The following is a 26,993-nucleotide window of genomic DNA, read 5'->3' as shown; positions in this document are numbered from 1 at the left end:
AGTCTGTGTCACTTTAGGTTTTGAAAAGCGAAACCGCGGGCGAGGACACGGAGGATACGCCAGCCAGCAGGCTGCTTGTCTGACTTCTTTTCGCCAGAGGTTTCAGCAGTGAGATCGCGCAGCCAAGCTCGCCAGTCTACTCTGTATCAAACCCGGTATTGGCGGTTAGAGAGCCGAACAACAATGTTCCCGGACAACTATTGCAAATTTGCGGGAGGATCCATTCTGCTCAGCAAAGCACGGCTGGATATCCCGGATGGCAAAAGCCGCTATTAACCTTTTCCGGCCTCTCGTATCCGTGGTTGGTCTTGAGTTCAATGCTCTGCAAATATACCATAAGCCGGCCGAGTGGTGTAGTTGGTTATCACGTTTCGTTAACACCGAAAAGGTCCTGAGTTCGAGTCTCAGCTTGGTCAGTCTCTTTTTTGGAGAGAGAGCTTCTCTCTTTTTTTTTTTTTTCCCTCATTCTGTGTACTCCGTATTTTCTGTCTGGATGGGTTTTGTTTTGACTTGTCCACCTTGCCCCATCCCCAGAATGTGGCAGCGGGAGTATTATCCAAAACCATCGAGCACAACTCGCTACAGGAAACTCAAAAAGCTCTTTCGCGAGCCCGCCCACCCATTCCAAAGAGATAGAAGGGGGTTAAAAATATTAAAAGAAAATGAAGCTCCCCTCAACACCCTCGCGCTGAGCAAACGCAAAGAGCAAAAAAGACCATGACAGGACAGGGATTCGAACCCTGGCGGGGTTGCCCCCAGTAGAATTTTCCGCCACTTCACGAGGCGAAGCCACATGGGATCACGTGAACTTGAACCTACCACCTTAACCGCTCGGTCATCCTGCCTTTTGATGCGACGGGGGCACTCGACGGAGCCTATCGACAAAGGTGTATCGTTGAAGCCGTGCTGTTCGGTTCAGTGGCCGGCGTCCGGTATGATATGTTGTCGGCTGAGGTGTCGTATCAGCAGCCCCGGTGAGATATAGCCGAATGTTTCCGTTTCTAGCGAGGTTCTCCTGCAAGGAGCTCTTTGTGCGATGGATACCATTGTGTGGACATAACGGCAGTCACGGCTCAAAAGGGCCTTTGTGAATCGGAGAGTACTAAAGTTGTGTTATTAACAGGCTAGACGTCTTGTCGAAAGAAATAAATCCTTCCGTCCCTCGAGGCTTTGATAGAGGGATTGCTCCTTTTTGTTGGGTGGTGGACAACGAGGTGTGCTACGATCTCATACTGTATCAATTTTCGAATCCCTGAATCAATCCATAAAATACATCATGCATTAATAGATAACCTAATCCTCAAAGGTTCTCTCTTCGCTTCCCACCTGTCTCATTCGTAGTAAATCTAAAAGACATCACAAACTGGGGGACAAAGAAAGTCGGATGCCAATTCCAGCCACACGAAAATATCAAAGACTTAATTGGGTACTGGCTACAAGAAGAAATGTAGCACGATTTTGACCGAGAAAAGAAATCGAAGAAGAAAGGAAGAAAAAGAGGACCTAGAATTTCACAGGGAGCAACGCTGAAGTAAAGAAAAAAAAAAAAAAAGGAAAATGGCACTAAAGGGATAAGGAATTTCAGAAGCATTTCTTTCCACCCCATATGTAACAAAACTTGATATTCATTTCGTTCCGCCATCCGCAATGTTTGCCAACCGTGACCCTCTCGCCAGAATACAAAGAAACCATTTCGATGATAGGCCCAACGCCGGCCTCGCATGGGGCGGGGGACCACGACGAGGTATCAGAATAAGAATAAAGTCCCAAAAAAATTGTAGTGAAGATACACTAGAAAATAGTTTTAAGTCAAGGAGGTGCAGATTCGTGAAGGATATGGTAGAGTGGCCCATTAGGATGTTCAAAGGCAGCGATCATGACGGCAGAAAAAGGCGCCAAAGACGGCCCGCAACGCACTTTTCAATCTCGAACCGCATTTGGAAGGGAGATGGAGCGGAGTAGAAGAATTTTGAGACCCCACGATCACTCCTCATCACTTACAGCAGCGCTGTCAGTTCCGTTTGCTCTCGAGCTATTGAACGTCAATTTGAGTTTCTGTGACGGCGTGGCACCAGACGCAAGAGGAGTTCCAGCACTTGAAACAGCGGCCGTCGACCCATCTACGGACTCGTCAAAGTCGGCAAAATCGGGGTGCTTTTCAGATTCCTTCTTCAAAGCTGCGATGCAAGCGGCCTAATGGGGGGAGGTCGTCAGAAATGCATTTTAAATTATTAAAACGAACGCTCTCCCTAGCTTACCTCAATCTGGTTCGCATCCTGGAAAAGAATGCTGCCATCTTCATTATAGGTCCTGGCATTATTGCATAATAGGCGAATATCATCTAGGAACTCTCTCAGACTTTGATATTCATCTCGATTGATCCTCCTCTTGATCGTATCCATGGCAATGGGATTTTGGATGATAACGTAGTAATCCGGATACTGGCTCTTCGGTGGTGGCTTTAGGAATGGATCGATGATCGGGCGCGTGCTCGGCTCGTCATCAGTATCTGAAGAATCAGCAGGGACTTCCGCTTGGAGTCCCATGAGGATCTTGTAAACCTTATTGAGAATGGTTTGCAAGACCTCACGATCTGCGTTATTCAGCGTCTCTGTCGCAGCAGCAGCGGCTGCTATCGCAGCTTTGCTCTGTCTGCCTCTTCGACGCTTGGCAGGGGCCTCCTCTATTACCTCATCGGCCTTCCGCTTGGACACGGGGCCCTTGCGTCGTCCTTTGGCCCGTTGCGGCGTGGCAGACGGTTCCCTAGAAGGTTCCGGTGAGGAATCTATACCTTGAGCCTTTCTCATTCGTTTTTCCTTATTGAGTCGTCTTCGCTCCATTTTAGCCTCATTCCTAGCGATGGCCTCCTCGATAGTATCATCTTCGGCGTCTACTGCCATGGCCCACTGCTCCTCAGTGAGACCATCGTCATATCTCATGACCTTTCGCTCTCGGGCACCTCGTCCAGTAATTTCCTCGGGTTCTTCGGCAACAGGGTTGTCTTCTGCTAAATAGATATCAGGAAGCTCATCTTCACCCATCAGGCGGGGATGTCGATGTCCGGGGCCGTAATGATCGGTTTTCATTCGCTCTTCGTCGATCTTTTGGAAAAGAGTGAGTTCTTCATCAGACCGCGCCATGATATCGTTTAGATCGTCATCATCCATCTCGTCCTCTTTGCCCGCCTGGTCTGCGGAGTCGGCGGTTTCCAACAGGGTACGAAGCAAAGCATCACGCTCTTCGTTTGTCGATTTATTGTCGAACTTTCCGGCCTGGATAACCTTTCCGTCCATGTCCAACTTGAACTGCGCTCGTTCAAGGATCCTCTCTTCAACGGAGTTGGAGCTAATCAATCGGAGAATCCGGACCTCGTTTTTCTGACCGATACGATGTGCACGATCTTGAGCTTGAAGATCCTGATGAGGATTCCAATCTGAGTCATAAATAATGACAGTGTCGGCGGTCTGCAGGTTCAAACCAAGACCACCAGCTCGTGTGGAGAGAAGGAAGCAGAAGTACTCTGATCCAGGGTCATTAAAGCGTCTCAACAATTCGGATCGATCATCCGACTTCGTAGAACCGTCGAGACGCAGGTATTTAAGACCGCGGAAGCGCAAGAAATCTTCCATGATGTTCATGATCTGAGTCATCTGGAAGAACATCAAGACACGATGCCCAGACGCCTTGAATTTTGGCAGAATTCGATCGAGCAGTTCGAATTTACCAGCCGTACGCCAAATGAGATCATTGGTACCCTTTCCTGGATTCATTTCTTCCTCAACCGATTCAAACACGAATGGATGATTACACAGCTTTCGTAGCTGCATAAGCATGTTGCTCAAACCACGCATGCCTGTCTTACCACCTTTGCCGTCGCTGACCACCATCTTGTTATGAGTGACCAGTTGTTTATACAGCTTGGCCTGCAATGCGGAGAAGCGACACTTGATAACACGCTCCTGTTTATCAGGAAGATCCTTCTCGACATCCTTCTTCAATCGACGAAGTAGGAACGGCCGAAGTACCTTGTGCAAGCGACGAATAACGAGTAGCTTCTCTTCTTCGGTGAGATCCATACGATCCTGACCACCTGTGTTCGCAAATGGGGTATTGAACCATTCATCGAAGGACTTAACAGACTTAAAAATATTTGGAAGGACGAAGTTGAGAAGCGCCCAGAGCTCAGGAAGGTTGTTTTGGAGGGGGGTACCAGTGAGAATAAGTCTGTACCGCGAGGTGTAGTATTGGGTGAGAGTCTGCGTCAACTTCGATTGAGTATTCTTCATTCTGTGGCCTTCATCGACAATCATATGAACCCATTTCACCTTGCTCAGAATCGGCCGATCTTTGATGATGTATTCGTAGGTTGTCAACAAGACTTGGAATTGTCCCCACCGAATAGCTTGCTGTTGTGCTTTGCGACTGTTGGGCGGTCCCTTGTAGACGATCCGAGAAACCGACGGCGCCCATTTCTCAAATTCGAGCGTCCAGTTGGTTAGCGTACTGAGAGGAACAATAACTAAGAAAGGCCCGTTTTGCTTCTTCATCTCGATCAGATATGTGATTAAACTGATAGTCTGGATGGTTTTGCCGAGACCCATTTCGTCGGCCAAGATACCGTTAAGATTGTTGTTGTAAAGTGAGATCATCCACTGAAGACCTCGGAGTTGGTATTCTTTGAGAGTACCACCAACAAGGATAGACGGCTGCACGGTAACATCTTCCTTGATCCGATGGGCCACAGCGTAGTAATCAACTTTACGGCTCTCTCCTTCCTCATCTTCCTCATCGGACTCAATCTCAGAATCTTCGTACAGATGCTCATCTCCTCCATATCTTTCTGCGTGAGTCCTTTGCTGTTCTTTTACAGAGCGAGCCAACTGCTTGAGGAAGCCATCCGTTTGCTTGAGTAGATGAGAGATACGCGAATCCTTGGCTTGACCAAGCAATTTCATGTACGTTTCTTCATCGTTCGCCTTCAAGGCCTGGAGACGCTGCTTGGCGGTTCTTTCAACACGTCTCTGTTCTTCACGCTCCATGTCATGGTGGTGTCGAAGCATCATCTGGCCGAGCTTCTGAGATCGCGCTCGCTGCTGAATTCCAGCATTGATAACTTCGCGACCATGATTGAGGATCGCCTGCAGTTGATCATACTGTTTCTTCTTCTCCTTGGTCTCACGCGCATCACGTTGCTGTTTCTCGAGTTTCTCAGTGACTCGCGCTTCGCGGAGCGATTGCTTCTTCATGCGCCGGTGGCTACTGCGGTTGGCCGACATAATTAAATTGTCATAGTGAATCATTTCATACTGTAGCTTGTTGCGCAGAATTCTCTGTTTCGGGAGAAGGTTCAACATCTTGTGCTCGATCAATGCTCTCACTTTGAGAGAGTCATCAACCATTTCTGGCGAGTCTCCCTTGCTGGTATCCCACACACTGAGGTTAGCTGGTAGCTTAGCCAATTCGGCTTTTCGTGCAGAAATACGATTATACAATATGATCTCTCTCTCTTCCCGAAACCTATCTAAATCTATGCCAAGAGGCATAAGGCTCGGGATCCTAAGTCTGTATTTGCGCATTGAATGGCTGCCGTAGCTGATGCGAGCTAGAAGTGCCTCGTAGGGAGATTGGAAGGACTGGTACATAGTTTTTGGTATGTTTGCCGTGGCGTCATCCGCTTTAGGCCCAGTTTCGCGGGCCTGGCTAGCACCATCCGACGCACCGTCAAGTGAAACAGCTCCATCGGTGCCTCCAATGGGCATACTCTTCTTATTTGCGAAGAGCTGCTGTTGTACTCTGGGAGGAATGGGTAAATTTTTGGAAAGCATCTTGAATGCAAGGATCTGGTTTTTAAGAATGGTCAACTGTTCCGGTGTAAAGCTGGTCATCCCTGCGGTCGCATTCTTTTGACTAGCTGCCGCAGTGGTCGCTGATCCGGATTGCCCAGGCGCAGAGTCTGGGGCTGCAGAGCCGTTTCCGCTGACGGATCCATTTCGGCCTATTGAAAACCAAGGAAAAAGAATGTTAGCGACATCTGGATCCCATGATTTTATGCTCATATTGGAACTCGAATAATATTACCATCAATCCCATTGGGAACGCCATCGGGCGAAACTCCATTTGCCTGTGGGACGTGCTGTTGCGCCTGTGGCTGCTGCTGCTGTTGGGTTTGTTGTAATCGTTGCGCTTGCAACTGCTGTAGCTGTCGTTGCTTATGAATGGCCTGTTGGCGCTGGACGGCGGAAAGAAGGTGGTGCGCTTTGAGGAACTCGGGATCATCCGGGCGTACGCCTTGCTCTTGCATATGCCGATATTTCTATTTTGCAAAAATTAGCACGATATTTGAGAGTAAATCTAGGTAGGTTTAATGGTTGAGGTTGGGGGAAGCATAGATGAAGGAAGAATCCAAAGGTGAATGAAAGGAGTGCGGTCCATGCTTACCTGATAGACTTCTTGGATATGTTGTTGAGTAAGGTTGGGAGGAAGACCAGACTGTATGGCCGCCATATTGGGGCCTGCCTGAAGGGAAGCCATTGCCTATCTGCGGAGAGTATTCATGAACAATTGGCGGTCGCCCCAAGGGAAGGGGGAGTGGTCTTGGGGGGGAATCCGGTATCCGGTTTTGGCGCTGGGTGCGTAGCGGGAGGAGGGGGTCGGTCGCGAAGGCTACTATTGTACAGGAATCCTGAGATTATCGGGCGGAACGCGACAGTACGGGCTTGAAGCGCGGCGCGGGACTAAGATCCGATGTTCTTTGATGCTTGGCAGATAAGATTCCCTCTAAGCTATGGCGGAGCGACACCGAACCAACAGGAGGCAAAATAGAAAATACATGCAAGGTGTTGCCAAGGGAAGGTTGCGGGCGCTGGCGCGCACTCAGGGGCGGTGAATGGGTGGAAACGCGTAAGGGTAGTATGTCCAGGCCTCTGGTTGATGAAATGGGGATGGAGGGAATCAGCTGTCGCGAAAACTCCCGTGGAGGACTGTGAACCTGGGCTGAGCCGTGATGGGAGAAGGGAAACAGCAACAAATCCTGTCAAAGATTTGGGGTGTCACGTGGCAGAAGTGCTGAGTCAGCGCAACCGCCACTCGCCAGCCACGATCGCCCGAACGGGAAAGATGCGTGGGTCTCAACCAGCTGCTGAGTCAGCGCAGCTCAACCCCCTGAAGCATCTCCTCGACTTGAATGGTATGTATGTATTTATTTTACCTGGCTGGCCGCACGCCCTGCGCCTGGAGACCTGAGGCTGAATTGGGCCTGGCAGGAGTAAGGGCTGACGACCTCCGTGCCCGAAATCTGCAGTCTGTGGAGGCAGATTCGAGGGAGAATCGAACCCGGACTACGATTTTAATCTATCTACTCCGTAGTAGGGGATAATTCCTTGGTGAAGCCGATCCCTTTCTTTCTTCAATTCTCAAGAGTCTTTTAACCTGGAACCCAGTCGCTTTAATGGAGAGAAAGATGTTACAGACATATTGTCAAAAGCTCTCAAGGAAAACTATAGTAGAAACAGATATTGCTATGCCACGTTTTCCCTCCCGGGCCATGGCTACAAAGGACCCCTCGAACAGGGATAATGATCATTTCCAAATACCCAGAGCTCCGTTCGCGAACCAGGAGGCACACAGCATATATGTTCTCTGTGCAATTCCCTTTTCCCATTCTCCCGTCTGTCTGCTCTGCCTTCCCGAACAGGATGTCAGGAGCAGCGCCGAGCTGCAGGTGACCACAACTGCTCCTCCGTTCTGTGAACGACGACTAGGCACAGTCTGTGATACAATCCTCTTCCTCTCTTAGGCTGTGTTCATTTCCCTTCCTCACTTCTTTCTGCTTCACTTGGTGTCTGTTGCAAAGTGGTTCGGAAGCGTCATCCTCCCCTCAGTCTGTTCACCCTGATCCATCATCTCTGTTCCGTCACCTTGAACTCAGGATGCTTCATTATAACTTGCCTGCACTTTCTCTAGGACTTCATATTGCTGGATTTTATTGAGTTGTTTTGCTCCTTTGAATATTAAGACTTTTCTCTCAGCCGTATCAAGCCCGCTCCTCTAAGAAGAACATTTAAACCAAGATATCAAGTCATCAGCAGGACATCCATAATGGCTCACAACCTTGTGCTAGAAGCTGAACATCTGACACAGGTTTTCACACTGTTGCAGTCCCAAGATCTCCCGAACACAGAGCTCAATGCACAGACTGGGTCCTGGATTAACACTCGCTCGTTCATGCTCAGCCTTCTTAAGCGCTGCATCTGTCCCACAGCTGTCAGCGATGAACTTCTGGTGAAACTGCAGACTGTAGGCTTCAAGAGAACCCCTTGGACAGTCGAATCCCTTACCCATCAAATCAAGGCCAACAAGGACTTCCAACACGCAATAATCAACTTTGTATATCTCTGGGTGATTAAGTTTGTATTGCCGCGTGAGTTTTGCTGCTCTTCTGGTCCTTTTCGAGTCTATCCGGATCCTTATTGAGAACTCTTGGTAGTAATGGATAAAGATATGCAATCGTTCTCGTCCACGGACTCCGACAGCGAGTATAGGCTAGACTTAAATGTGAGCCCCCCCCCCCCCCCCCGGGGGAGGGGAGCAATTCGTCTCCTAAGCCTGCGGCTGACCTTTCCGGGCACAGGTATCAACTAGAGAGATGGACCGCTGTGCGATTACCGGAGTATACAGCGTCGAAGCATTTGGATTCAACAACAGAGCGCCTGGAAAGGTAGTCCCCATGCGAATCCTTCCCGAATGCCTACGCAACGACGACAAAGCCCAGCACCTCGTCCAAGTCTTTACCGGAGGACGGATCCACTCAATCCGATCGATAATCGACAAGCCCGAAAACGCAATCTTCATGTCCGAAGCCATCACAGACAGCTTTCGAGAATTCTACTGGTCCCTTAAACCAGCAGCAACAACAGCCCCCAGAACCACAAGATCCAACCTCGCCGTCGAACGACTTGCCGCCCTTCAGGTCCCCGAGATCGCATCCCTACCGCCAAACTCGCCCGTTGTGCTCGGGGATAACGAAGCGAGCTTGTCCGTCCCTCCCCCTTCTCCAGATCTCTGCCGCCTACACCTTGCCGTGGGGCAGATCCTTAACGAGACTGGCTCTCTCCCCATGATCCTAAGGTTCTCTATGCCCGGAACTCTCAAAGAAGCCAAGCAGTAAGCCGTGGCCTATGACGTGGCCTTAAAGCATCCTTAACTCTATGGATCCCATTTATGCTCTGGTGGTCTTCTTTTGTTGCATTTGCAAAGTGTATGTTAGTTATCTTCTAGCTAAGGGAATTCAATTATCTTCAGTTCACATACCTTCCAGGCTTAAGAGGCGCCTGTATGGGAACCTTGTGCGTATCTGCATGGCTAAGGAACCATACCTACATACAGGAGAAAGTTATATGTAGGCAGCATAACTTTGAGAGTAGAGATGTTGCTGTTGTCGGTTATTGTTGTAAAAAAAAGTCAACTTGAACGCTAGCCGCAGGGGAGAAAAGGGGGGGGGGGGGGGGGGTTTACGTTTTAAGTAGTTTTTGAAGTTGCCTTTCTGCCCTCTCATTCACGGGACTACTTGAGCCAGACAGGGGGGCAACCTCCGTTTCTTCATCCACACTGTGGGATAAAGTAACAAGAGAAAGAAGAGTTTATTTCGGCTTCTTGAGTCAGAAAAAAAGAAAGAAAAGCAAAAGAGACTGGTCTTTTTCTTTTGCCTGTTTCCACTGACCTGCTTTCGGTCCCAGCTTTCCGACCTGGAAAAAGAAAGAAAAAAAGGTAGTAGAGATTAAATGACACCCCTTTTTAAAAATAAAACATGCCATTACCCATCAACTCATACATATAAATAAGAAGCGAGCCAAGAACCATCTACATATCCACCGCTCTAAGTGCATTTCTCTTCGGAGGCGGTGGCGGTGGAGGTTTCTTCGCTCGAATAGACGATTGAGAGGAGGATACTCCGTTACCATTACTATACAGCCCCATACTCACAGGCCGACTTTGAAGCGGATTACTGGAAGAACCGGATAGAGAACTAGACGTGAAGCGGTCTGGGCTCACTTTCCCATGCGATGACGATATGCCGTCGTCGGGATACCCGTAATGGCCGTCGTAGTTCCGGCCGTTGGCCGTGCGGGCATGGGAAGATGTGCTGTTTATAGAGGCGCTGTCGCTGACGACCCGGCCTGAGTGTGGAGGGGATACCCGACCTCGAAGTTGGGTGGGTCCTTCGAAGGTGGAGGTACGGCTAAGAGGGGGCTTGTATAATGGAGAGTCGAGACAGGAGGAAGCTGTGCGGGTCGGTCGTATAGGGGGGCGGGCATCTAGCGGCTGATCTTCGGGCTCGAATCGCTCGTGGAAGGAATGTGCAGTTGTGTTGCGGGATAGATTTGGTCGACGGACGGGACTTTGACTATAAAATAACAAGTTAGCTGGAAAAATAAAAAGAGATTGCAAGGACAACTTCTTACCCAGTTGGCCATTCATCTCTCAGTTGTAGCAGCACCTCTCGGCACTGGTCATGGTAATTAAGTTGAGCATTGAAAAATGCTCGAAGATCGGAGATATTGTCTGCTTCCGACTCCCTGATATCCTGCATCCGTCGGTAAACATCCTCATTAGCCTCCTCATATTTCACCTTCTGTAGTCTTAGCTCCTCTTCAACGCGGAAGTCTTCTCGCTTTGCTTTTTGCATCTTTGCGAGCGAAGTGTCGTATGCTAAACGGCGACTTTCGAGCTTTTTCCTAGCAGCCTGAAATCATCGTTAGACATACTCGTAAGAACCTCTTGCGGCACAGCCAGCCAGTTCGTACCTGATATTCCTTCATCTGAGCAAGCGACCTATCCAGCGACTCCAGCCAGCTCGACGTCGCGTCAGCAACGTACTGCTCCTGAATCCGAGCACAACGCTCATTGGTTCTTCCAAAACCTGATGATCAATCAATCAAGTTAGCCCGAAAAGAACATTCTCCGCGCCATGAGACCGAACGTCATTGGGGCAGTACGAACTGATAAGGCATTGCCCAAACTCGGAATTGCTTTCAAAATCCTGCCCATGGTTTACCATCGCTCCTCCTAGGTACCCTATAGAGAAGAGCTTTCCGCCATCCCCTTCGTTACGTTTAGATATCGCCCGTATGTAGGCCGTCATAGCTTTGTGAAGACGCTCCAACCCTATAGCCGTGTCAGGAATGGGTTTATCGGGCTGGCTGATGCGGGGTACCTGGTGAGCATACCATCATGTCTCAGGGCCATCTCTGCTTCCATCGCCTTAAAGTCGTCCGATACATTTGTCTTCACCTCGCCACCCATACGCTCTCCGGCCCATTGCTTGAAGCGACCGAGCTTCTTGTTCACGTTCATGACGCCGTGCGGGAATGGAATCGTCGAATCTTGATTAGCTTTAGATGGTGACGATGGAGCTATAGCGAAGCGGATTGGGAACGGATGCACAAGTGTATATTAAATGATATTCGATCAGATTAGCTTTATTTGATGGGTTTTACAATCGCATCAAACAGCACGGAATGGAAGAGCCCCTGGAGCGGGAAACAAGACTAGATAATGAAATGACCTGAACGGAGGGCGAAGAAAGCAGAACGCAACAAGCAAACCACCAAGTAAGCAGGAGGATTTAGAAAAAAGAGAGGGAAGGGAGAGAGAAGGCCGGATGTTGGGCCCTTATTCAGATATTAATAACAAGCAACAAAAATAAAAAAAAACTCCGAGCCAAAAAAGGGGAGAGAGTAACTGAAGAACCTTGGAATGAGGGACACGCGACCGTCAATCAAAGTACCAAGTGTTCTATTCCTGCAATGCGCATCTCTTCTCTACCCGCCCGTGATCAACATGGAGAGCATAAGACAGGCATGGGGTGTCTCCGGGAAATAGCCAAATCGAACGAGCAAGGGAAATGAAAAGTCAACAACGCCCTTCCACCCCCGGCTCTGCTCGTCCCTATTCGCCATCGTTTCCCGCCAGCTTGAGTCCTGGCCGTAGGGGTTGGGGCGGTGGCCGTGTTGCACTGACGTTTGAGATCCGTGGATTTGATTGCGGTGTCTCGTCAAGGTGGTTCTTCTCTTGTTCCATCGAAGCGCCGATCGAGAACCCGGTCCCCTGGTCAAGCACCGTCGGTGTCGCTGCAGGCTGGTTGGCTGTGGAGCACTGGCCTGCCCAGCCCAGATGAAACAGCACCCTTCGCGCACGTCAGGGTTGGTTAAAAACTCCACCCGCCTGCTGGTGGGTAGAAAGGCTTGTCGCTGCCTTTTTCTTTGCTTTTTCTACCTTTTTCTTTGCTTTTTCTACCTTTTTAACCCTTTTTCTTTTGCTTTTTCTTGGTTTCTTTTTCGCTTCTTGGAGCTTGCTAGGGCTAATTGGTAGGGCTGGAGCCAACCAGCAGCCAATGCCGCCCTGCGCCAGACATATGCATATTACGCACATACTGAGCACATCCAGATATTCCCTGTGGGTCACCCAGCTCCGGGCGCTTGAGAATCCTCAAGGAACAATTCGCGTTCGAAGGGATGCGGAGGACAGATATATTTCTCCATTAAGACTGGTGAAACATACACAGGCTGAGCATTGTCCAACCACTTGGATGAACGCTTTCATCCCCCTCCCCCCCGGGATTTCGTTCTGGCGGTCTAGATCGTGACAGCTTGCGGTGTACAGCCACTTTATCCTCCAAAAACCTGTTTTACAGGATGTCGGCCCAGCGGACGCATATACGGAGCATGTACGGTAAGTACATACATACGTTGTGCTCCGTATGCTTTGAATCACAATTTACCAAAAAAGGAAAAGATTGAATCAAAATCCTTTCTTCTAATTTTATAACTAACTACAATTCACAAGGGTATGAGACGCACGAAGGAAACTCGGCAGGCTGAGGCGTCCCAAATACAGCAAGACAACATCGTTTAACGAAACATTCCTTGTGCAATGGTGCGCGGCTCAGATCCTGTCGGATACCGCCAATATTGAGACAGCACTCCCCATGCCTCTTGGCCGCTCCCGGCTGGAAGCAGACCTGCAGTCTCCAGATCAGAGATAAGCGTGAATATCCAAAATCTGCACCCTTCCCAGTCCGATGTAAAATTATACTTCTGCCTTCTGTTCTGGATGATGAGGTCTGTTATTGCCTGCACCGTTGGGCCAGTACAGGTTGGAAAGCTAACTCTCTTGATCGCTTTGTCCGTCGAGATGTAGGATTTGGAAGCGACGTGAAGTTTCCCTCTCAGCCCTTCTGAACCATACCCAGGCACCATGTCGAGCCTGATGGAGGCCGCCTGTCCGTATTGAAGGAAGACAGCCCATTGGTTGGTTGGTGGATTGCCCACTTCGTCGCCTGCATTCTCTCGGTTCTCGTAACCGCAGATGTGCACCATGGAGACCTCCCTTGAAAGTTCCACGGAGTTGAGCTCATCTGTGTCCCAGTTGTCGTCCATGGCTGAGAATGACTTAGCATGATTCGTGAAAGAAGAGAGATTATGCTGCAGGGGCCTGGTTTCTGCCTCACCTTGCATATATACGTATCTGGCAACGTAAATGTCCTAGAGGTAGTAAAACCGGTTGTCTCTGCCGACAACTGAACAACAGAAGATCGGGTTTGGGTGCCTGAAGGATGGGGATCTAGAGTAACTGGCGACGAAGGCGATGAAGGGTCGTTTACGGGCACAACATGCGCCTGAAAGAACGTATAGAACTGCTCTTTTCCAAAGAAAGAGAACATCATCTCCCTTATAACAGCAAATGAAGTTGGGCGTTGAGCAGCAGGCCGATCACGGCTGTATATGTGCTGGATGAAAGTGTAGGGTCGGTCTTTCCGAATCTCACACAGGGAACACCTCGTCCCCAGGGAGCTTGTCCTCCTCAGGGAACACCTGATGGGGGTGTCTTGAGGGTGAAGCGGCGCTTGCAATAGTTGAACAGTTGCTCCAAGTCCGGTCCCAGAAGGTCCATGCCATGAAGCGGTGGTCATATCGGTGGAGCATGACCGCATCTTAAAGGAACGCCGGACCTTGTATCTCCAGTTCATATACATCTGCTTGCCGGCGATAAACGATGTAATCATGATACAGGAACTTGATAATGAGCATACCAAAGTGGTTACAAATGAAGATGCTGGCTTTGCAACTGATGAGGCTTCATCAGTGATCCCCGCTGACATCCTCATGGACCTGGACAAACTTGCGAGCACTCCCCAGATCTGTGATCCCACTGATAATGAAGTTAGCCAGAAAATTGACACAATGCTGACTCTACGTGACCATATCCCAATTAAGCTGCAACTACACGGGCGACTCCGCGGGGTGCGCTTCTGGGAAGAGGCCATGCACGGTGAAATGGAGCATTCATTCCCACGGTATCAGCTATGGTAGAGATGGAAGATACATAGCATGATGTTGGCGATTATTCATGCAATAATATCGAAAGGAATGTATATATGAAGAACTGCAAGTGCTCCTTGATAAAGACTGCCGTCATATACATGTTCTTGTCTTAACTATCGTACCCATTGTATCCTGGTGGTGTCGTTCAGGGTCGGACGAGTTGACACAGGCATGTTGTAAGCTTCGAGAAGCGCCTTGTCAAAGCACTCCTCAACCACTGCTTCTTGTTCACTATTTCGCCACCATACCCTGCTCACTGGTAATCTTTGGCTTTCTCCATGTCGTCCAATACCTCATTGCAGTGACGGTCAGCATCCGTATTTCGCGATCGCGGAATCCAGGTGTATGTAACATCTCCTAGGTCCTGGAGCTTGTCGTCAAGCTCTGAGGCCGCCTCAATCAAACCCCGATTGGCCACTTCGTTTCCCTCAGCATTGATCCAATTTTTTTTGGATCCACTTTTCAACCCAAATGTTCATGCAGTCGACAGCATATCTCGAGTCCGAATGGATTGTAATGTCAAGCACCGGGTTCGAGCGCAGTTGTTGGTGTTTGTCCAGTGCCATCTCTAGGCCCAGAATAACGGCAATGAGCTCGGCTTGCTGGTTTGTGGGACTCTCATATGCTTCAAGCCGCCGGGCCCAACAATGAGGCCTTGTTCCATGGCGGCTTTTATGAACGGCGGCAGCGGCACCAATTGCGTTGTCAGAGCCATTTCGTCGACATGCCCCATCCACATATATCATCATTCTATAGACCATGATGGCGAGTTAAAACGAGAGAGGTTGGTTTCAAGAGTAAAAATAGCTGGCGAGTAATTACTTTTCACGTCTTAGCCTATTTTAGCGTTTCGAAGCTCGATAGCGCAGTAGTATGGAAAATCCGGACCTTTTGTATTTCTGGTTCTCTATGGGTATAAGTGTCGGGTTGGATGCTGCGGGATATGCCTTGAGGATCCGGCCGCGCCACCTGCGTCACGAAGTAGCAGCTAAAATGTTCGGAGGCTGACTCCCCCTATCTCACATCCTCTGTTGCAAAAAGTCTCCCTCGCTTCGCCCGCAGCCGGCTCACCTTCCAACCGTCTGCGCTAACACCTTCAACTCATGCTGCCACGTCATCTGACAGCAAGCTGCGAGCTGAATTCTGGAAATGAGCGCCGTATGGCGCAAACCCCGCACGGCTTTCCTGCATTTCCTTACAACTGGGCACCAAGGTTGGGCCACATTTACCAAACCCACCCTCACTTCATTTGAAATGTATGGGTTAGACGGAAATATGGTTGGGATAACCATTCAGCATGCAAGCCGGAACGGCCTGGTTGTCTTCCCCACAATGCAGCCTGAGTTAAATGCGAATGCTTGTTGCTGGATGATGTGACTCATAATAGCCCCGTCAAGGCGAGGGCCATGAAGGAGCCGCACGATGAGATTCTGGCCTTGTCGATTTTACCAAGCATATATATTAGAGAATGACTTTTGACATTGATGGGTTGGAGATCTTTGTGGAGCTTAGAATAAAAAAATCCTCAACAGCTAAGCACAAGTTGTGAGGGTATTTGAATTGTCATCGAAAAGTTAGCCCTCAACTTCAGTGTGGAGCTGGATATCTCAGGTCAATCCACGGAACGCCTGGATGGACCTCTGTGCTTTAACAAATAAAAACGACGGCCAGCACGGAAGCGAGTGAATTTGGATCTGATCTGTTCCAGCACGCGCCTTTCCCTCTCCCAACGCCCGGCTGCGATCCAAGTAAGCAGGTTCCACCGCATCCGCGCAAGCCTGGTCCAGCCTTCAGGGAAGAAGTTATGCATGGCTGCATACTCAAAAAAGCAAGGATACCAGCCCGCTATGTCCCAGTCCACCAACCAAAGATGCCCGGATTTGTCAAGGAGAATGTTTCGAGGTGCGAGATCATGATGAGTGAAGACGAATGGTTCGGCTGTCGAAGGTATATAATTCTTTAAGGATGTAGCCAGAAGCTGGTCTTCAGTGACTTTTATAGCGGCCCGCGGATTGGAAAAGTTGACCCAAAATGAAAGGAACGATGTCAGGTTTGCTGAGCTGGACCGTAGTGGTAATCCATAGAGGTCATCGAGCCAGAATGACCTACATTCGCCGGTCTTTAGAGACCCTGCGGTTGACGAGATCATCTATCGTAAGGAGCGAATATATCCACGAAGCTCCAGGGCCAGTCTTAGTGACTTGATCCAGCCTAGCTTGTTCCATGCTTTTTCCAGGCTGACTCCATCAACACGCTCTATAATCAGATACACCATGCCCTCGAAATAGACAACCCTCTTGACAGTAGGGACGCGTATGCCAAGCTGACGGGCTACTTCCATAGCCTGGAGCGTATCTTCAATCAAACCAGGTTGGCACTCCTTAGAGACAAGGTTGGCGGATAATAAAGATACCGAAGAACAAGATGACAGACGAGGCGAATCTGTAATGTAGCGCACAATATCGGCATCTTTATAGCTTCCAATCAGGTTATCCATGAAGTTTGAAGACATCTTCTGTAGGGGTGGTCAGTGACATTCTTTCTCTTACTCTGGGAGCCGAGCCTCCCAGAATTTCCCTGCCAAGACCAACCGAGCATTGGAGAAGCATTCATCACCTGAACCAATATCCACACCACTGATTGAAGCAAGAGGGTTGTCCTCTGTGCCAGAGATGGCCATTATGTCAGCTGCCTCGGGAAAGATGGAGAAAGCATTTGGAAAAGAGAGAGAGAGAGATCAATGACAGAGTGCGCACTGAATGCTTGGTTGAAAAGTAATGGTATCCCCCTCGCCCGGCCGCCAGGCAAAATTAGCGCCTTGGCACCAGATTACAAACTCCAGTATTAATGGCGTTTTTCTGACCAATAGGTTCACATACCAAAATATATGGGAATCTATTGGTTAAGCAAAACACGTTTTTTCGTGTTGATTTTCAAAAACATGTTTTCACCCAATTCTCTGGTGGCTGCTTGACCATGCGATAATCAATGTTTATATGCTTTACCAGCTATCTTGTTCTTGCTCTACTCCGTACTACTAGGCCAATTGGGCACATGGCATTCCAGAAACAACTCTATAAGGCTCTCTTCAAATCCACTGATCCCCTACCACCACAACAATCAAATACAGATCTTATTCATTCACAAACTACATTATCAGCTATGGCAGTTTGTGCCTGGTGTCAGTATAAAAAGCAACAGAGTCAAATGAAGAAATGCCAGATCTCTAGATCACTGCATGGTTGCTCAGCTTGTATAGTAGCTGTGGCCAGGTGGGCAGAAAGGGATGCAACGCCATTTCCAGCTTGCGGAAAGTACGATGTCGAGAGAGTGCCCAGGGTGAAGCAGGGTGACCAGTGGAGCACTCAAGTGATCAAAGAGCTTGTTAGGTTTGTGGTGTGTGAGGTGTGGTGCGAGGTGTGGTGCGTGGAGAAGGGCTTTGGCGAGTTGAGAGCCGAAAGCGGCTCCAGAACTGGCCCGTTTTGGCCGCCAGCTCGCCGGATGATCGAAAAATGAAGTATCAGCGAAATAATTAACATATACGGAGGATATAATATATATATATATATATATTTACATAATTCATTCCTGAAGAGCGCTCGCGCTCGAGCTCGATCCCAGCGGCTAAACTTTCCACGTCAGGGGTAAACCAGGATTATCCATCCAATCAACATCCTCAAATAGCAACGGCGAGTCACAAGAGTCGAAAAGAGGCGGCGAGTCTGTGGGTGATAGAGACTGCTGCGAAGAAGGCACTGAAGTGGGCCGCGTGGTCAGGGCGGGAGAGTCAAACAGCGGCGTGCCCAGCGAGAAGTCAACCGTATCGTTGACATACTCCGGAAAGCCAAGGTGGTGGTGGCTGCCCGACTGCGGGTTTGCAGAGAACATGGATCCATCAATCACAGTACTAGGGTCAAGATGGTGGTGATCTGTTGCAGGTATGCAAAACCCACCGTTGCCAATGTAATCCATCTGCGGCCTTGCGCCTCCCGTCGTCGCGGCCAACATGAGGTCGAACTCGTTCCAATCAATTCCGACGGCGCCTGGGTCATGGCCCGTTGATTGGTTCGACAGGTCTAGTCCTATCCCCTGCACGGCGGCTGGTACCGTCGTGGGGACTGGGATGGACGGTGGTGTTTGCGCCTGCGTTTGTGGCTGCAGCTGCGCTGAGGTGGTTGTCCCGATGGGCCCCACCGGAGGCCATCCGATGATGGTCCCGTCAGGCAATTTCTTCTGGAACGTCTTCCCTTCCAGCAAATCCCTTGCGTATTTTCCGGGTGTCACTCCAACGACCTTCTTGAACACCCGATGGAAATGGCTCGGGGTCAAACCCGCCTCCGAAGCCAGATCCTGCAGCGTCGGCCGTTGTTTCTCCCCACCTGCCAAGGCAGCCAGCGTCATCGTCTCACATGCCTTCTGCGCCAGACGGACGTGGGGATCCGTGGGCGCACGTAGATCCTCAGGCTTGCACCGCTTGCAGGGTCGATAACCCGCCTTCTCTGCCTGGGCGGGAGTGTCGTAGAATATGACATTCGCACGGCGCGCTAGGCGGGCAGGACATCGTGGACGACAGTATATCTTTGTGGTGCGCACACCGTATACGAAGCATGTAGCTGCAGCGTCTCGGTTGACGATTGCGCGCCATCGGGCCGAGGGTGTGGCGTATGCCATCTTGTTGTCAGCTGCCTGAGTAGTCATCTTTTTTCTTTTTCTTTTTCTTTTCTTTTTTTTTTTTTTTTGGTAGAAGGGAGGGATAGGAGAGCGGAAACTTTTCTGAAATCGAGGGAGAGATCGCGGAGCGGGATGTGGATCGTTCGGGAGGAGTGGCGGGTGAGGTGGCTAGGGGAGGAATGAGTATCTTTTGCTAACTCTATGCTCCCCAATTGGGTAGGTCTAGGTGGTCTATAGAGACGAGTATACAGGAGGAAGTACGTAGGAGGTCGGCTTATATCGTTGACAGATTTGTCTTCTTAAGTCCATCCGGAAGCAAGAAAGGTAAAAAAAAAAAAGAGGGAAAAAGGAACCGTCTCTTTTCTCCTTCGCTTTCTTGCTTGTGCTCACCACTCGTTTTGGGGGGGAGAAGCGCCAAAAAAGGATGTGTCTACTGCTTGATATTGGGATCTAGATAGGAAGGTAGAGAAAAAGAGTCCATGTGGACGTTCAAAGGAAGGTTTGTTTTGACCCTTTCTGAGGATGTGCTCTTTTATATCACAAACACAATAAAGGGGGAGGAGGAGAAGTAGGAGCAGTTCAAGTATAGGTATGTTGGAGGATGTGGGATTGGAGATAAAAGGGTTGGATAGGATCCCAAGGCAAAAAAGAAAAGGTGCGAAAGAGAGATATATCTTCCAAGACTTCCGCGCGGATCGCTAGATCTTGAAGAGGATAAGGGTGGTCTGGGGGGAGGGGGGTGTGGATGAGAAAATGAGAAGCCACAGGTGGAAGATATAGGGCAGCCAGGCAAGATATATAGGGCGCCGAGCAGCCTCCCTTGCCGGCGGACAGCGCAGAGCCCGTCGTCGCGGCGAGATGATGAAATGGCCCGGCCTGCAGCGAGGCGGGTGCGTGATTGGCCAGTTTGGGAGCAAGACCGGGGCCGCGCAAAAGACGCTGTGTGCGGCAGGTGGCGGCTTAGTCATGTTCGCCTGCCGAGGACGCGCGCTAGAGCCCTTTGGGTCGAGGTCACATGTCTCGCCGAGACCAAAGGGGAATGGTCTCGACCGCGCCTTGGCACGGCTAGCGGTGGGTGTCCTGTGGCTGATGACCTTATGTCAGCGGCCTGGCTCTTCGTGATTGGCGGGGCCACGCCCACACCCACGCGAGACCGCCGTCTGCCCTTCCCGTAACACGCAGCCCGTGTCTTCCGCTCTGACTTGGCGGCTTGGGAGGAGGGGAGGAATCTCTTGGGAGGCTTGAACATGAGGTCACTTGGCGTTCCAGCCGCAGGAGGAGCATGTCTTGAAAGGGCAAGGATTTCCACGCTCCCGCTTGGCGAAGGGCGGAACCTTATTGTAGCCCTCCCCGCTTTGCCCGGCTCGTCAGCGCACGGAGTTACATCGGATTATTTACGGGGGGCACGCTGGTTTTGTGTCCGCGGAAACGTCTCCTGCGAAGCAGAATAGGTGATGGCGCTCCGAGGTCTGGAACTCCCCACACTGCGGCTAAAGACACGACGTCATAAAACGGTCCTCCACCGGCCAGCCCGCTGCGCTCTACCATCCTTGTGGTGGGATCACTCGCCCTTGTGTGCTTAGGCCCTCTTTGGGTAAGTTTAGCCCCATTCAATTGAGACACCCACACATCTTAGCCAAACAGCAAAGTCCACACACCGGAACAAAAGGTCATGTCTCGTCATGGCTCCGTACATTGTGCATTCCACAAGGCTGCCTAGAGTCACTGTAGATGATCCCCGTATTCTCAACGGCCCATCATCGGGGAACTAGACCGCGAGATATTTACTCCGGCGATTAGTGAAGGCCCTAAATTTCCGCAGAAGAGATGCGTCATTGCGAAATCATAATAAATTTCTACTGGTTCGGCCACATGATGGATTTGCTCATTTCCTGCACTATGGCAGCTACCCATCAAATACACATGTATGCCATGGAAAAAAAGAAAAGCATTCCCGCGCATCCTATCATAATTGAACCGAATGAAATACGCCATCCAATTAAGTTTACTCCTTTGTCTTTTGAGTACCACGAAGCAAACCGGTTCTCCGGGCAGCAATGAGACCGGCCTTTTGACCTTGTGCAGCGTATCTGGAAATGGTGGAGGCTTTACCAATGTGTTGATGGTTACCACCACCGTGAGGCTATAGAGAAAAAAAACAATAGTCAAAATCCACCTGTTCTCCGTAAGGGGACGAAAAAAACTTACATGGTCGACAGGGTTCATGGCAACACCACGAGTCTTGGGCCAGGAGTTGCGCTTGACAGCGAACTTGTGCTTGGCTCGGGAAGCCTCTGTAGCATACGTTAGCGAAATTCCCAGGGAAAAAAAAAAAAAAAAAATTTTGCAATCGTGTTGTATTTGGCCACGTACTCAACAGTGGCTTGTCTGTACGTCCACCACCGGCAACAATACCAACCATTCCTCGGGAACGGCTCTTCACGACCTTCTTAGCACCAGAGGGGAGCTTGATGCGAGTCTTGCCCTCCTCGGGGTTGTGGCCGATGACCGTGACGTAGTTTCCGGATGTTCGGCCAAGTGCACCTCTGTCTCCAACCTTCTCCTCGACGTTGGTGACAACGGTACCTTCGGGGACGGAGCCCAAAGGAAGGACGTTTCCGACAGTCAAAGCAGCGTTCTTTCCAGCGTAGATGAACTGGCCGGTGTACATGCCCTCGTTGGCAATAAACGTCTCGGTGATATCCTTGAACTTGTACGGGTGGCGGAAGGAAACTTGAGCGAGGGGAGCGCCTCGGCCAGGGTCGTGAATGATCTTCTTCACCACTCCGCGAATGTATCCGTGTCTCTCGGCATAGTCGAGGGTTCTGAACTGAGCTGGTGCCTTATTGAGACGGGTGTGGGCCGCTGTTTAAAGAGGTAAAGATAAGTCAATTAAATCACCATCTTCAAATTCCCTTCCATCGACAAACTCGGACTCTTCTTGATGGAAAACAGGTTTATCACGTACTGAAGATGGATCCACGACCCTTTCTCTGATTGCGGATCACGCGACCCATGGCGTCTGACTGTATAGCAAATCAAGATCAGCAGAGGCGATGTTACTTCGTGGAATGTCGAGTCGAAAGTGGCTTCATACCTCTTCGCAAAATTGTCGTCTGGTCGGTGAGGTTGCGAATTCACGCTCAAAATGCAAACCAAAATTGTGTGGTCGTTTGTGTAGGGTGTGTGGTCGCTAATCTAGCCGAGTTTGTACTAGCGCGGTTGCCACTCCTCAACTCCAGCTCCTCGACGCGAGCGATCACGATCAGCAACCCTCTGAGTCGCCGAATCTCCATTTCATGATTAGACCTCGCAGAGAAAAGCACCGTGGTCTGGGTCTTTGAACTGAAAGGTTCGGCATCGTTCGCGCTCTCCAAAGAGGAGACACAAGTTTCTCCTCGAATCTCTACATGCCATCCATGGCTTTTGCTAGGTTCTAGACGTGGAAGCCATGAATCGTTAGGTCTGTTTTTGCTGAACATACCTTATCCTTATGATGCGCATTGTGTCTGGTTGCGGGCGGATTTTTGATGGTGCTTTGTACCCGGCATAGCATGGGATGCAAATGCTGCTGCCTTCATTAACCGCTATAGCCAACCCCGGTCTTGGAGACTCTTCCCATTTCATTATCGGTGTTGTTGCCCCAAAGCATCTGCATCGCAATTGTTTGGACGCATTTATTCTTCTTCATGCTAAATCGTAATAAAGTCCTCTGTTGAACGCTATTTGATAATTTTGTTTCTTTTCGTCATTCACCCCGCCATTCACTCCTGGCGGAGTCGAAAGCTTAACCTGAAGGTTTACTTTCTTATGATGGATGAAATTGATTGTCTTGCTCGGCTGGCAAATGCAATATTGTCCTTCCTCAGAGATCGTTGCAAGTTGCAACTTTGCGTTTTACTTGCCACTGGTGGCTTACTCATGGTCTTCTTTGTTTTCCAGGGCATCGCCATTGAGACCCTTTTCCCTTTCATGTCAGCCCTGGCGAAGACCTTAAACGAAGATATTCGCAGATCCGCTTTGTCTCCGCTGAGGGTTCAACATAGGATACCCATTCTGGCCCGGGCCATTTTTCCCGGCGGCGCTTAACAACATGGCAAATTATAAGTTTAAGTGGTCTCGGGACTTAGTCCGGACACACGTTGTCGACATTTCTCAGGACTACGGATGGTCAGATTCTAACGCATCACGAGAGAATGCCAGCTGTCGCTGTAGCAATCTCCATGCAGCAAAGATCAGTCCGGGGCTGTTGCAGATGCGATAACGGAATTCGAGCCGTGTCTTTGGTCCACGTCATTGGATTCTTTGCTGAGACCCTCTCGAAAATCGAAACTGCCAGCCTGATGGGTTTGTACGGATGATGTTCGGGGTGCAGAGTGAATTACTCGATTTAGATAGCTTTAGCTGATACTGTGGCTTTAATCGCAATTGATACGTCCTCCTGAATGGCCGCTTTAAAACGGGCAAAGCGCGCTCCACCCACGCTTGCTGTTGTAGCTTTCCCAGTCACTCTAGAATCTTGTGTCCTTGCCAGACTTAACCCAAACACCTCTCGCCAACCTCCAACTTTCAACTTCTCAACATCATCAACAACACCATGTCTCACTCAGACTCGGACACGTCTTCGTTGTCATCTGCTGTGTCAATAGAAGATGAGGCCGTGGCGGCTTCTATAAATCGCACGGTTGGCATCGAGAAATATTTCAAGCGCGAGAAACAAACCGAGTCGCCGCCCCCGAAACGTGCCCCGTCACCGCCACACGAATATGTGCTGGCTGACAATCCAAATATTGCAGTCAGTAATCTCCCGGACATATTTCCATTTTCCCTTCTTTGATATGTGTCTTCTTAAGACGCGTCGGTTGCGTGTTGAACGCGCTGCTAACGCCTGACTTTTTTTCTTCCCCAGTTCATCGTGATGTTCCGCGCGAGATTTAGCGATGTATTCCCCAAGTCGGTCCCCAATTACGGCCCACAAGATATTGAGAGAGGAGTTACGGATATTGTACCCGGTGATCACATTGAGAAGTTATTATGTGCCTTAATTGGCCTGATCCTGAATCGGAAGAAAGATGTTGAGTGCGTTTAACTCCGGAACCAACGTTGGCTCGAACAGCGCGGACTCGGCTCCAATTCCCCCAAGAATGCTGTTTCTACTGAATCTGAATCTGTGCGCTGACCCTTGCGATCCCTGCGTGTAGAAGAGGTCACTATCAACGTGCTCTCGAGGAAGCTGTGCAGACACATTATAGCCAGTGGCCCAAGGCATGGGAGGGCAAGAATCCGCTCCATGGCGGGCGCACATTCGCAATTATGTCGCCGGAAGAGCGCGTGAGCATCCTGTATTCGTGCTGTGGGAGTTAGTCGCTAAATTATTCTCTCCAGCTTTCGTTCCTTCGAACATTGATTCTATGGGCCCTTTCCTCCTCCGACGCCGTCCAAGCGAAGCTCAAGGAAAGCTATAAGCAAACAAGACAAGAGGGGGACCGTAATCAGCCGCTTTCTGTTCAGCCATGGGGAAGCGACAGCTACAAAAGGCGATATTGGCTTATCGAAGGCCGTGATGACACACATTTCAGACTTTATAGGGAGAGTAATCCTGCGCTGAAAACCAATACGTGGTGGAGCGTAGCGGGCAGCATTGACGAGTTAAAATCTGTTGCGGAATCCCTTGGAAGTGAGAAGTCTCGCGCTGCTAAAGAGCTTAGCGAAAGGATCCGCAACAGTATACCACGTTTTGAGGCGTCTGAAGAGGTAGGTTCCTACTATGACGAGCATTGAGCCCCATGGACGATTAACCGTATGATAGAAACGAAAACGTCGCGACTACCGTCTAGCACGAAAAGCAGCATTTGCCCGTCCTGAACCAGGATTTTCCCTTTACGAAGGCCGGACTCGTGGAAAGAGGATCAAGTATACATTTTCTGATGAAGAAGACTTTTCAGAAGGACTTACTTCGAGGAGATCCACGCGGCAACAAACCCGCGGGTCTACTCCAGCGGAGCCGCCCGGCCCAACCTTCACCGCCAGTGGCCGGCAAGTCAAGGCTCGAGTTGGGGGTATATATGGTGAAACAATAACAGCCCGACAACGAACAGATTCGGCTCAAACCGCTGGACTTATCAACGGTAGACCGCAACGAAGCACAAGATCTAATGGATTAACACAAAGCTATCAGACCGAGAGTTATAATTCCGTGGATGCAATGGATGAAGATGATGAGCCGGAAACCGTCTCAAGTGGACAAGAATGGGAAGGAGGAGATGAAAACACCGTCGATGAAGACGAGGATATGAGCGATGTGGGGTCTCTGGATGAAGAGGATACGGTTCGACCGAGTCTAGTTGTCCAGCTGAGGTATGGTAAAGGAAATGAGGACCAGAAACCAGCGAATCCTGATCCAACGAATTTCGCCAGTGACAAGGCACCTGAAGTGAAATCACCCCATGTGGGCGCTATTATTTCACCAAATACTTCAGTTGTGCAACTTGGAAACCAGACTCCGTTGGCCCATCCCCTCCCTACTAAGGACATGGAGGGTGTAGCTACCAAAGTCCAATCACCACCAGCTCAAACCACCATTATTCAGGGGAATGACATGCCGCCTGGTCAAAACGGTGTTCAGCAGCCAGCAATCTGAGGGGACGAAAAGCTTGTCCTGATTACAGTGTTGATGTATGTTGAAGTTACTCATTAATTTGGAAAAGGGAGCCCATAGCATGTGATTATGGACCATTGATCTACAGGGGATTACATGGGTATATTATGGGTGTGGGTATATTGAAAGAATCTAATATCATATATCGAAGGATTAGGTTTCCATATTATCCTCCGTCTTATATGTACAGTACAGCAATATCAATGGAACGCTGAACAATGCGCAATGCACTCAAGTTCATATGCTTTCCGATTAAAGATATCAAGCAGGCCGCTTCAGCATAGAGCAGAAAGAAGATCTATGTGGAATACTGGAAGGGAAGCGGATAAAGCGCCGTTCCGGACTCTGTACGCACTTCTTGAGCCAAAAAAGATTCGAATCCCGGCCGATTAGGCCAAGTAGCATGATTGCGTAGTTAACAACCCGCAATTGGTTTCTCTCAGCCACACTGAGGTTCACCGCTGAACCCAGCCCTTGGGGATATTTGCCAGGCTATATGTATTGCATTTTTGCACCTCCTGTTACCGAGTAACCCATACCGTATCATGGCGCGGCTAGTTTGTGGACGGACAGTGCCAGTGTCAGGCTGGGAGGACGCGCGTCCGCTTTTCACTGTGCTCCCATGCTCTCATTTATCAGACGGTGCGGTATAGCCGTCATAAGGCGCTGTACGTGAAGGAGTAGAGCTCGATCCGGCTCAGAGCCTTGACATATCCCAGCCGTTCAACTTCCACCACCACCGCCGAATTGTGAATCCGACTGTCCTGCCACTGGATTGGGCTCCGCGGTGCCAGTATTTCCAGCCACAGAGCGCAAGCGTCCAAAGCGTGCCTTGCATCAGAGGCAACAGGACCTAAAGTAGTAACCCAAGTATTAGCAACATTAGATTTCAACAAAATGAAGACGGTTTTCAGGCCAGCATTTCCCTATAAGATAGATCTTATATGTGACCCGTACCTGGTCTCGAACGGTGATCCAGGCAATCCGGCCCCAACTCTCTGCTCCGCTGATGCTCGCGAGATAGCTCTGCTCAAATCGTAATTCTGGCAAGGGAGGCAGAGTTGCCCGATGGTGGTGGCTTTTCACCATCCGACTAGGGTCGACAATCCCCGTTGACAGACTTTCCGCATCAGACGGGACGCGTTCCAGTGTGTTCTCATGGTGTCGTCGGTGGGAAGCAGAGAAGGGCGACGTCGTCTCGTGGTGCGAGGACGGAGAGTGCTGGTTTATAGACGATGTCTGAAACGATTCAGCGACCTGCCGCATACGGTCGGACATTTTGC

The 26,993-nt window shown here is 49.9% G+C and overlaps 11 protein-coding genes and 2 non-coding genes across 14 annotated transcripts; 4 read left to right on the top strand and 9 right to left on the bottom strand.

The window, feature by feature from the left end:
• Positions 1 to 342: 342 nt before the first annotated feature.
• On the top strand, positions 343 to 416 carry D8B26_005840. The gene has a single exon. It is a non-coding gene; the product is annotated as a tRNA-Val (tRNA).
• A 302-nt stretch (positions 417 to 718) lies between these two features.
• Positions 719 to 845, bottom strand: D8B26_005839. Its single transcript has one exon. It is a non-coding gene; the product is annotated as a tRNA-Leu (tRNA).
• A 1,138-nt stretch (positions 846 to 1,983) lies between these two features.
• On the bottom strand, positions 1,984 to 6,504 carry D8B26_005838 (uncharacterized protein; the record flags this gene model as incomplete). Its single annotated transcript, XM_003069378.2, has 4 exons — positions 1,984 to 2,193; positions 2,259 to 5,995; positions 6,079 to 6,313; positions 6,439 to 6,504. 4 exons carry the CDS (start codon positions 6,502 to 6,504, stop codon positions 1,984 to 1,986), a joined length of 4,248 nt encoding a protein of 1,415 aa, XP_003069424.2.
• A 981-nt stretch (positions 6,505 to 7,485) lies between these two features.
• On the top strand, positions 7,486 to 9,166 carry D8B26_005837 (uncharacterized protein; the record flags this gene model as incomplete). Its single annotated transcript, XM_003069377.2, has 3 exons — positions 7,486 to 8,419; positions 8,486 to 8,553; positions 8,630 to 9,166. The coding sequence occupies exons 1-3, from the start codon at positions 8,098 to 8,100 to the stop codon at positions 9,164 to 9,166; spliced, it is 927 nt and encodes a 308-aa protein (XP_003069423.2). The 5' UTR covers positions 7,486 to 8,097.
• Positions 9,167 to 9,502: 336 nt separating this feature from the next.
• On the bottom strand, positions 9,503 to 12,476 carry D8B26_005836 (uncharacterized protein). Its single transcript, XM_003069376.2, has 5 exons — positions 11,226 to 12,476; positions 10,999 to 11,163; positions 10,803 to 10,918; positions 10,461 to 10,741; positions 9,503 to 10,402 (listed from the first exon to the last, which is right to left on the bottom strand). Exons 1-5 carry the CDS (start codon positions 11,350 to 11,352, stop codon positions 9,859 to 9,861), a joined length of 1,233 nt encoding a protein of 410 aa, XP_003069422.2. The 5' UTR covers positions 11,353 to 12,476; the 3' UTR covers positions 9,503 to 9,858.
• Positions 12,477 to 12,835: 359 nt separating this feature from the next.
• On the bottom strand, positions 12,836 to 13,737 carry D8B26_005835 (uncharacterized protein). The gene has a single exon (XM_066125013.1). The coding sequence runs from the start codon at positions 13,512 to 13,514 to the stop codon at positions 12,909 to 12,911; it is 606 nt and encodes a 201-aa protein (XP_065981094.1). The 5' UTR covers positions 13,515 to 13,737; the 3' UTR covers positions 12,836 to 12,908.
• A 323-nt stretch (positions 13,738 to 14,060) lies between these two features.
• Positions 14,061 to 14,369, top strand: D8B26_005834 (uncharacterized protein; the record flags this gene model as incomplete). The annotated part of the gene is made up of 1 exon (XM_066125012.1): positions 14,061 to 14,369. The coding sequence occupies one exon, from the start codon at positions 14,061 to 14,063 to the stop codon at positions 14,367 to 14,369; it is 309 nt and encodes a 102-aa protein (XP_065981093.1).
• A 440-nt stretch (positions 14,370 to 14,809) lies between these two features.
• On the bottom strand, positions 14,810 to 15,142 carry D8B26_005833 (uncharacterized protein; the record flags this gene model as incomplete). The annotated part of the gene is made up of 1 exon (XM_003069375.2): positions 14,810 to 15,142. One exon carries the CDS (start codon positions 15,140 to 15,142, stop codon positions 14,810 to 14,812), a length of 333 nt encoding a protein of 110 aa, XP_003069421.2.
• A 1,388-nt stretch (positions 15,143 to 16,530) lies between these two features.
• On the bottom strand, positions 16,531 to 16,990 carry D8B26_005832 (uncharacterized protein; the record flags this gene model as incomplete). The annotated part of the gene is made up of 2 exons (XM_066125011.1): positions 16,531 to 16,896; positions 16,973 to 16,990. 2 exons carry the CDS (start codon positions 16,988 to 16,990, stop codon positions 16,531 to 16,533), a joined length of 384 nt encoding a protein of 127 aa, XP_065981092.1.
• Positions 16,991 to 17,960: 970 nt separating this feature from the next.
• Positions 17,961 to 19,816, bottom strand: D8B26_005831 (uncharacterized protein). Its single transcript, XM_066125010.1, has 2 exons — positions 18,335 to 19,816; positions 17,961 to 18,248 (listed from the first exon to the last, which is right to left on the bottom strand). Exons 1-2 carry the CDS (start codon positions 19,077 to 19,079, stop codon positions 18,196 to 18,198), a joined length of 798 nt encoding a protein of 265 aa, XP_065981091.1. The 5' UTR covers positions 19,080 to 19,816; the 3' UTR covers positions 17,961 to 18,195.
• A 921-nt stretch (positions 19,817 to 20,737) lies between these two features.
• RPL2A_1 lies at positions 20,738 to 22,206 on the bottom strand. Of its 2 annotated transcripts, XM_003069373.2 has the most exons (5): positions 22,150 to 22,206; positions 22,021 to 22,078; positions 21,426 to 21,917; positions 21,261 to 21,346; positions 20,738 to 21,195 (listed from the first exon to the last, which is right to left on the bottom strand). In XM_003069373.2, exons 2-5 carry the CDS (start codon positions 22,067 to 22,069, stop codon positions 21,058 to 21,060), a joined length of 765 nt encoding a protein of 254 aa, XP_003069419.1. In that variant the 5' UTR covers positions 22,070 to 22,078; positions 22,150 to 22,206; the 3' UTR covers positions 20,738 to 21,057. The 2 variants fall into 2 exon arrangements, with proteins under 2 accessions (XP_003069419.1, XP_065981090.1); XM_066125009.1 differs by having other exon boundaries at positions 22,021 to 22,206.
• Positions 22,207 to 23,649: 1,443 nt separating this feature from the next.
• Positions 23,650 to 25,692, top strand: D8B26_005829 (uncharacterized protein; the record flags this gene model as incomplete). The annotated part of the gene is made up of 5 exons (XM_003069372.2): positions 23,650 to 23,847; positions 23,962 to 24,131; positions 24,254 to 24,383; positions 24,438 to 24,806; positions 24,862 to 25,692. 5 exons carry the CDS (start codon positions 23,650 to 23,652, stop codon positions 25,690 to 25,692), a joined length of 1,698 nt encoding a protein of 565 aa, XP_003069418.2.
• Positions 25,693 to 26,407: 715 nt separating this feature from the next.
• Positions 26,408 to 26,988, bottom strand: D8B26_005828 (uncharacterized protein; the record flags this gene model as incomplete). Its single annotated transcript, XM_003069371.2, has 2 exons — positions 26,408 to 26,563; positions 26,668 to 26,988. 2 exons carry the CDS (start codon positions 26,986 to 26,988, stop codon positions 26,408 to 26,410), a joined length of 477 nt encoding a protein of 158 aa, XP_003069417.1.
• Between the last annotated feature and the right edge of the window lie 5 nt (positions 26,989 to 26,993).

Source organism: Coccidioides posadasii, chromosome 3, assembly GCF_018416015.2.
Source record: "Coccidioides posadasii str. Silveira chromosome 3, complete sequence".
NCBI lineage: Eukaryota > Fungi > Ascomycota > Eurotiomycetes > Onygenales > Onygenaceae > Coccidioides > Coccidioides posadasii.
This window is presented reverse-complemented; position numbering and strand designations above follow the sequence as displayed.

Coding starts and splice junctions, on each gene's coding strand:
- D8B26_005836 (XM_003069376.2), bottom strand. CDS start 11,352: ATGAACGTGAACAAGAAGCTCGGTCGCTTCAAGCAATGGGCCGGAGAG. Junction 10,919..10,998: donor GTTTGGGCAATGCCTTATCA/GTTCGTACTGCC, acceptor ATTGATCATCAG/GTTTTGGAAGAACCAATGAG. Junction 10,403..10,460: donor AGAGATGAATGGCCAACTGG/GTAAGAAGTTGT, acceptor GTTATTTTATAG/TCAAAGTCCCGTCCGTCGAC.
- D8B26_005831 (XM_066125010.1), bottom strand. CDS start 19,079: ATGACTACTCAGGCAGCTGACAACAAGATGGCATACGCCACACCCTCG. Junction 18,249..18,334: donor GATGGATTACATTGGCAACG/GTGGGTTTTGCA, acceptor GCAAACCCGCAG/TCGGGCAGCCACCACCACCT.
- D8B26_005835 (XM_066125013.1), bottom strand. CDS start 13,514: ATGCAAGGTGAGGCAGAAACCAGGCCCCTGCAGCATAATCTCTCTTCT.
- RPL2A_1 (XM_066125009.1), bottom strand. CDS start 22,069: ATGGGTCGCGTGATCCGCAATCAGAGAAAGGGTCGTGGATCCATCTTC. Junction 21,918..22,020: donor GGGTCGTGGATCCATCTTCA/GTACGTGATAAA, acceptor CTCTTTAAACAG/CGGCCCACACCCGTCTCAAT. Junction 21,196..21,260: donor CCATGAACCCTGTCGACCAT/GTAAGTTTTTTT, acceptor TTTTCTCTATAG/CCTCACGGTGGTGGTAACCA.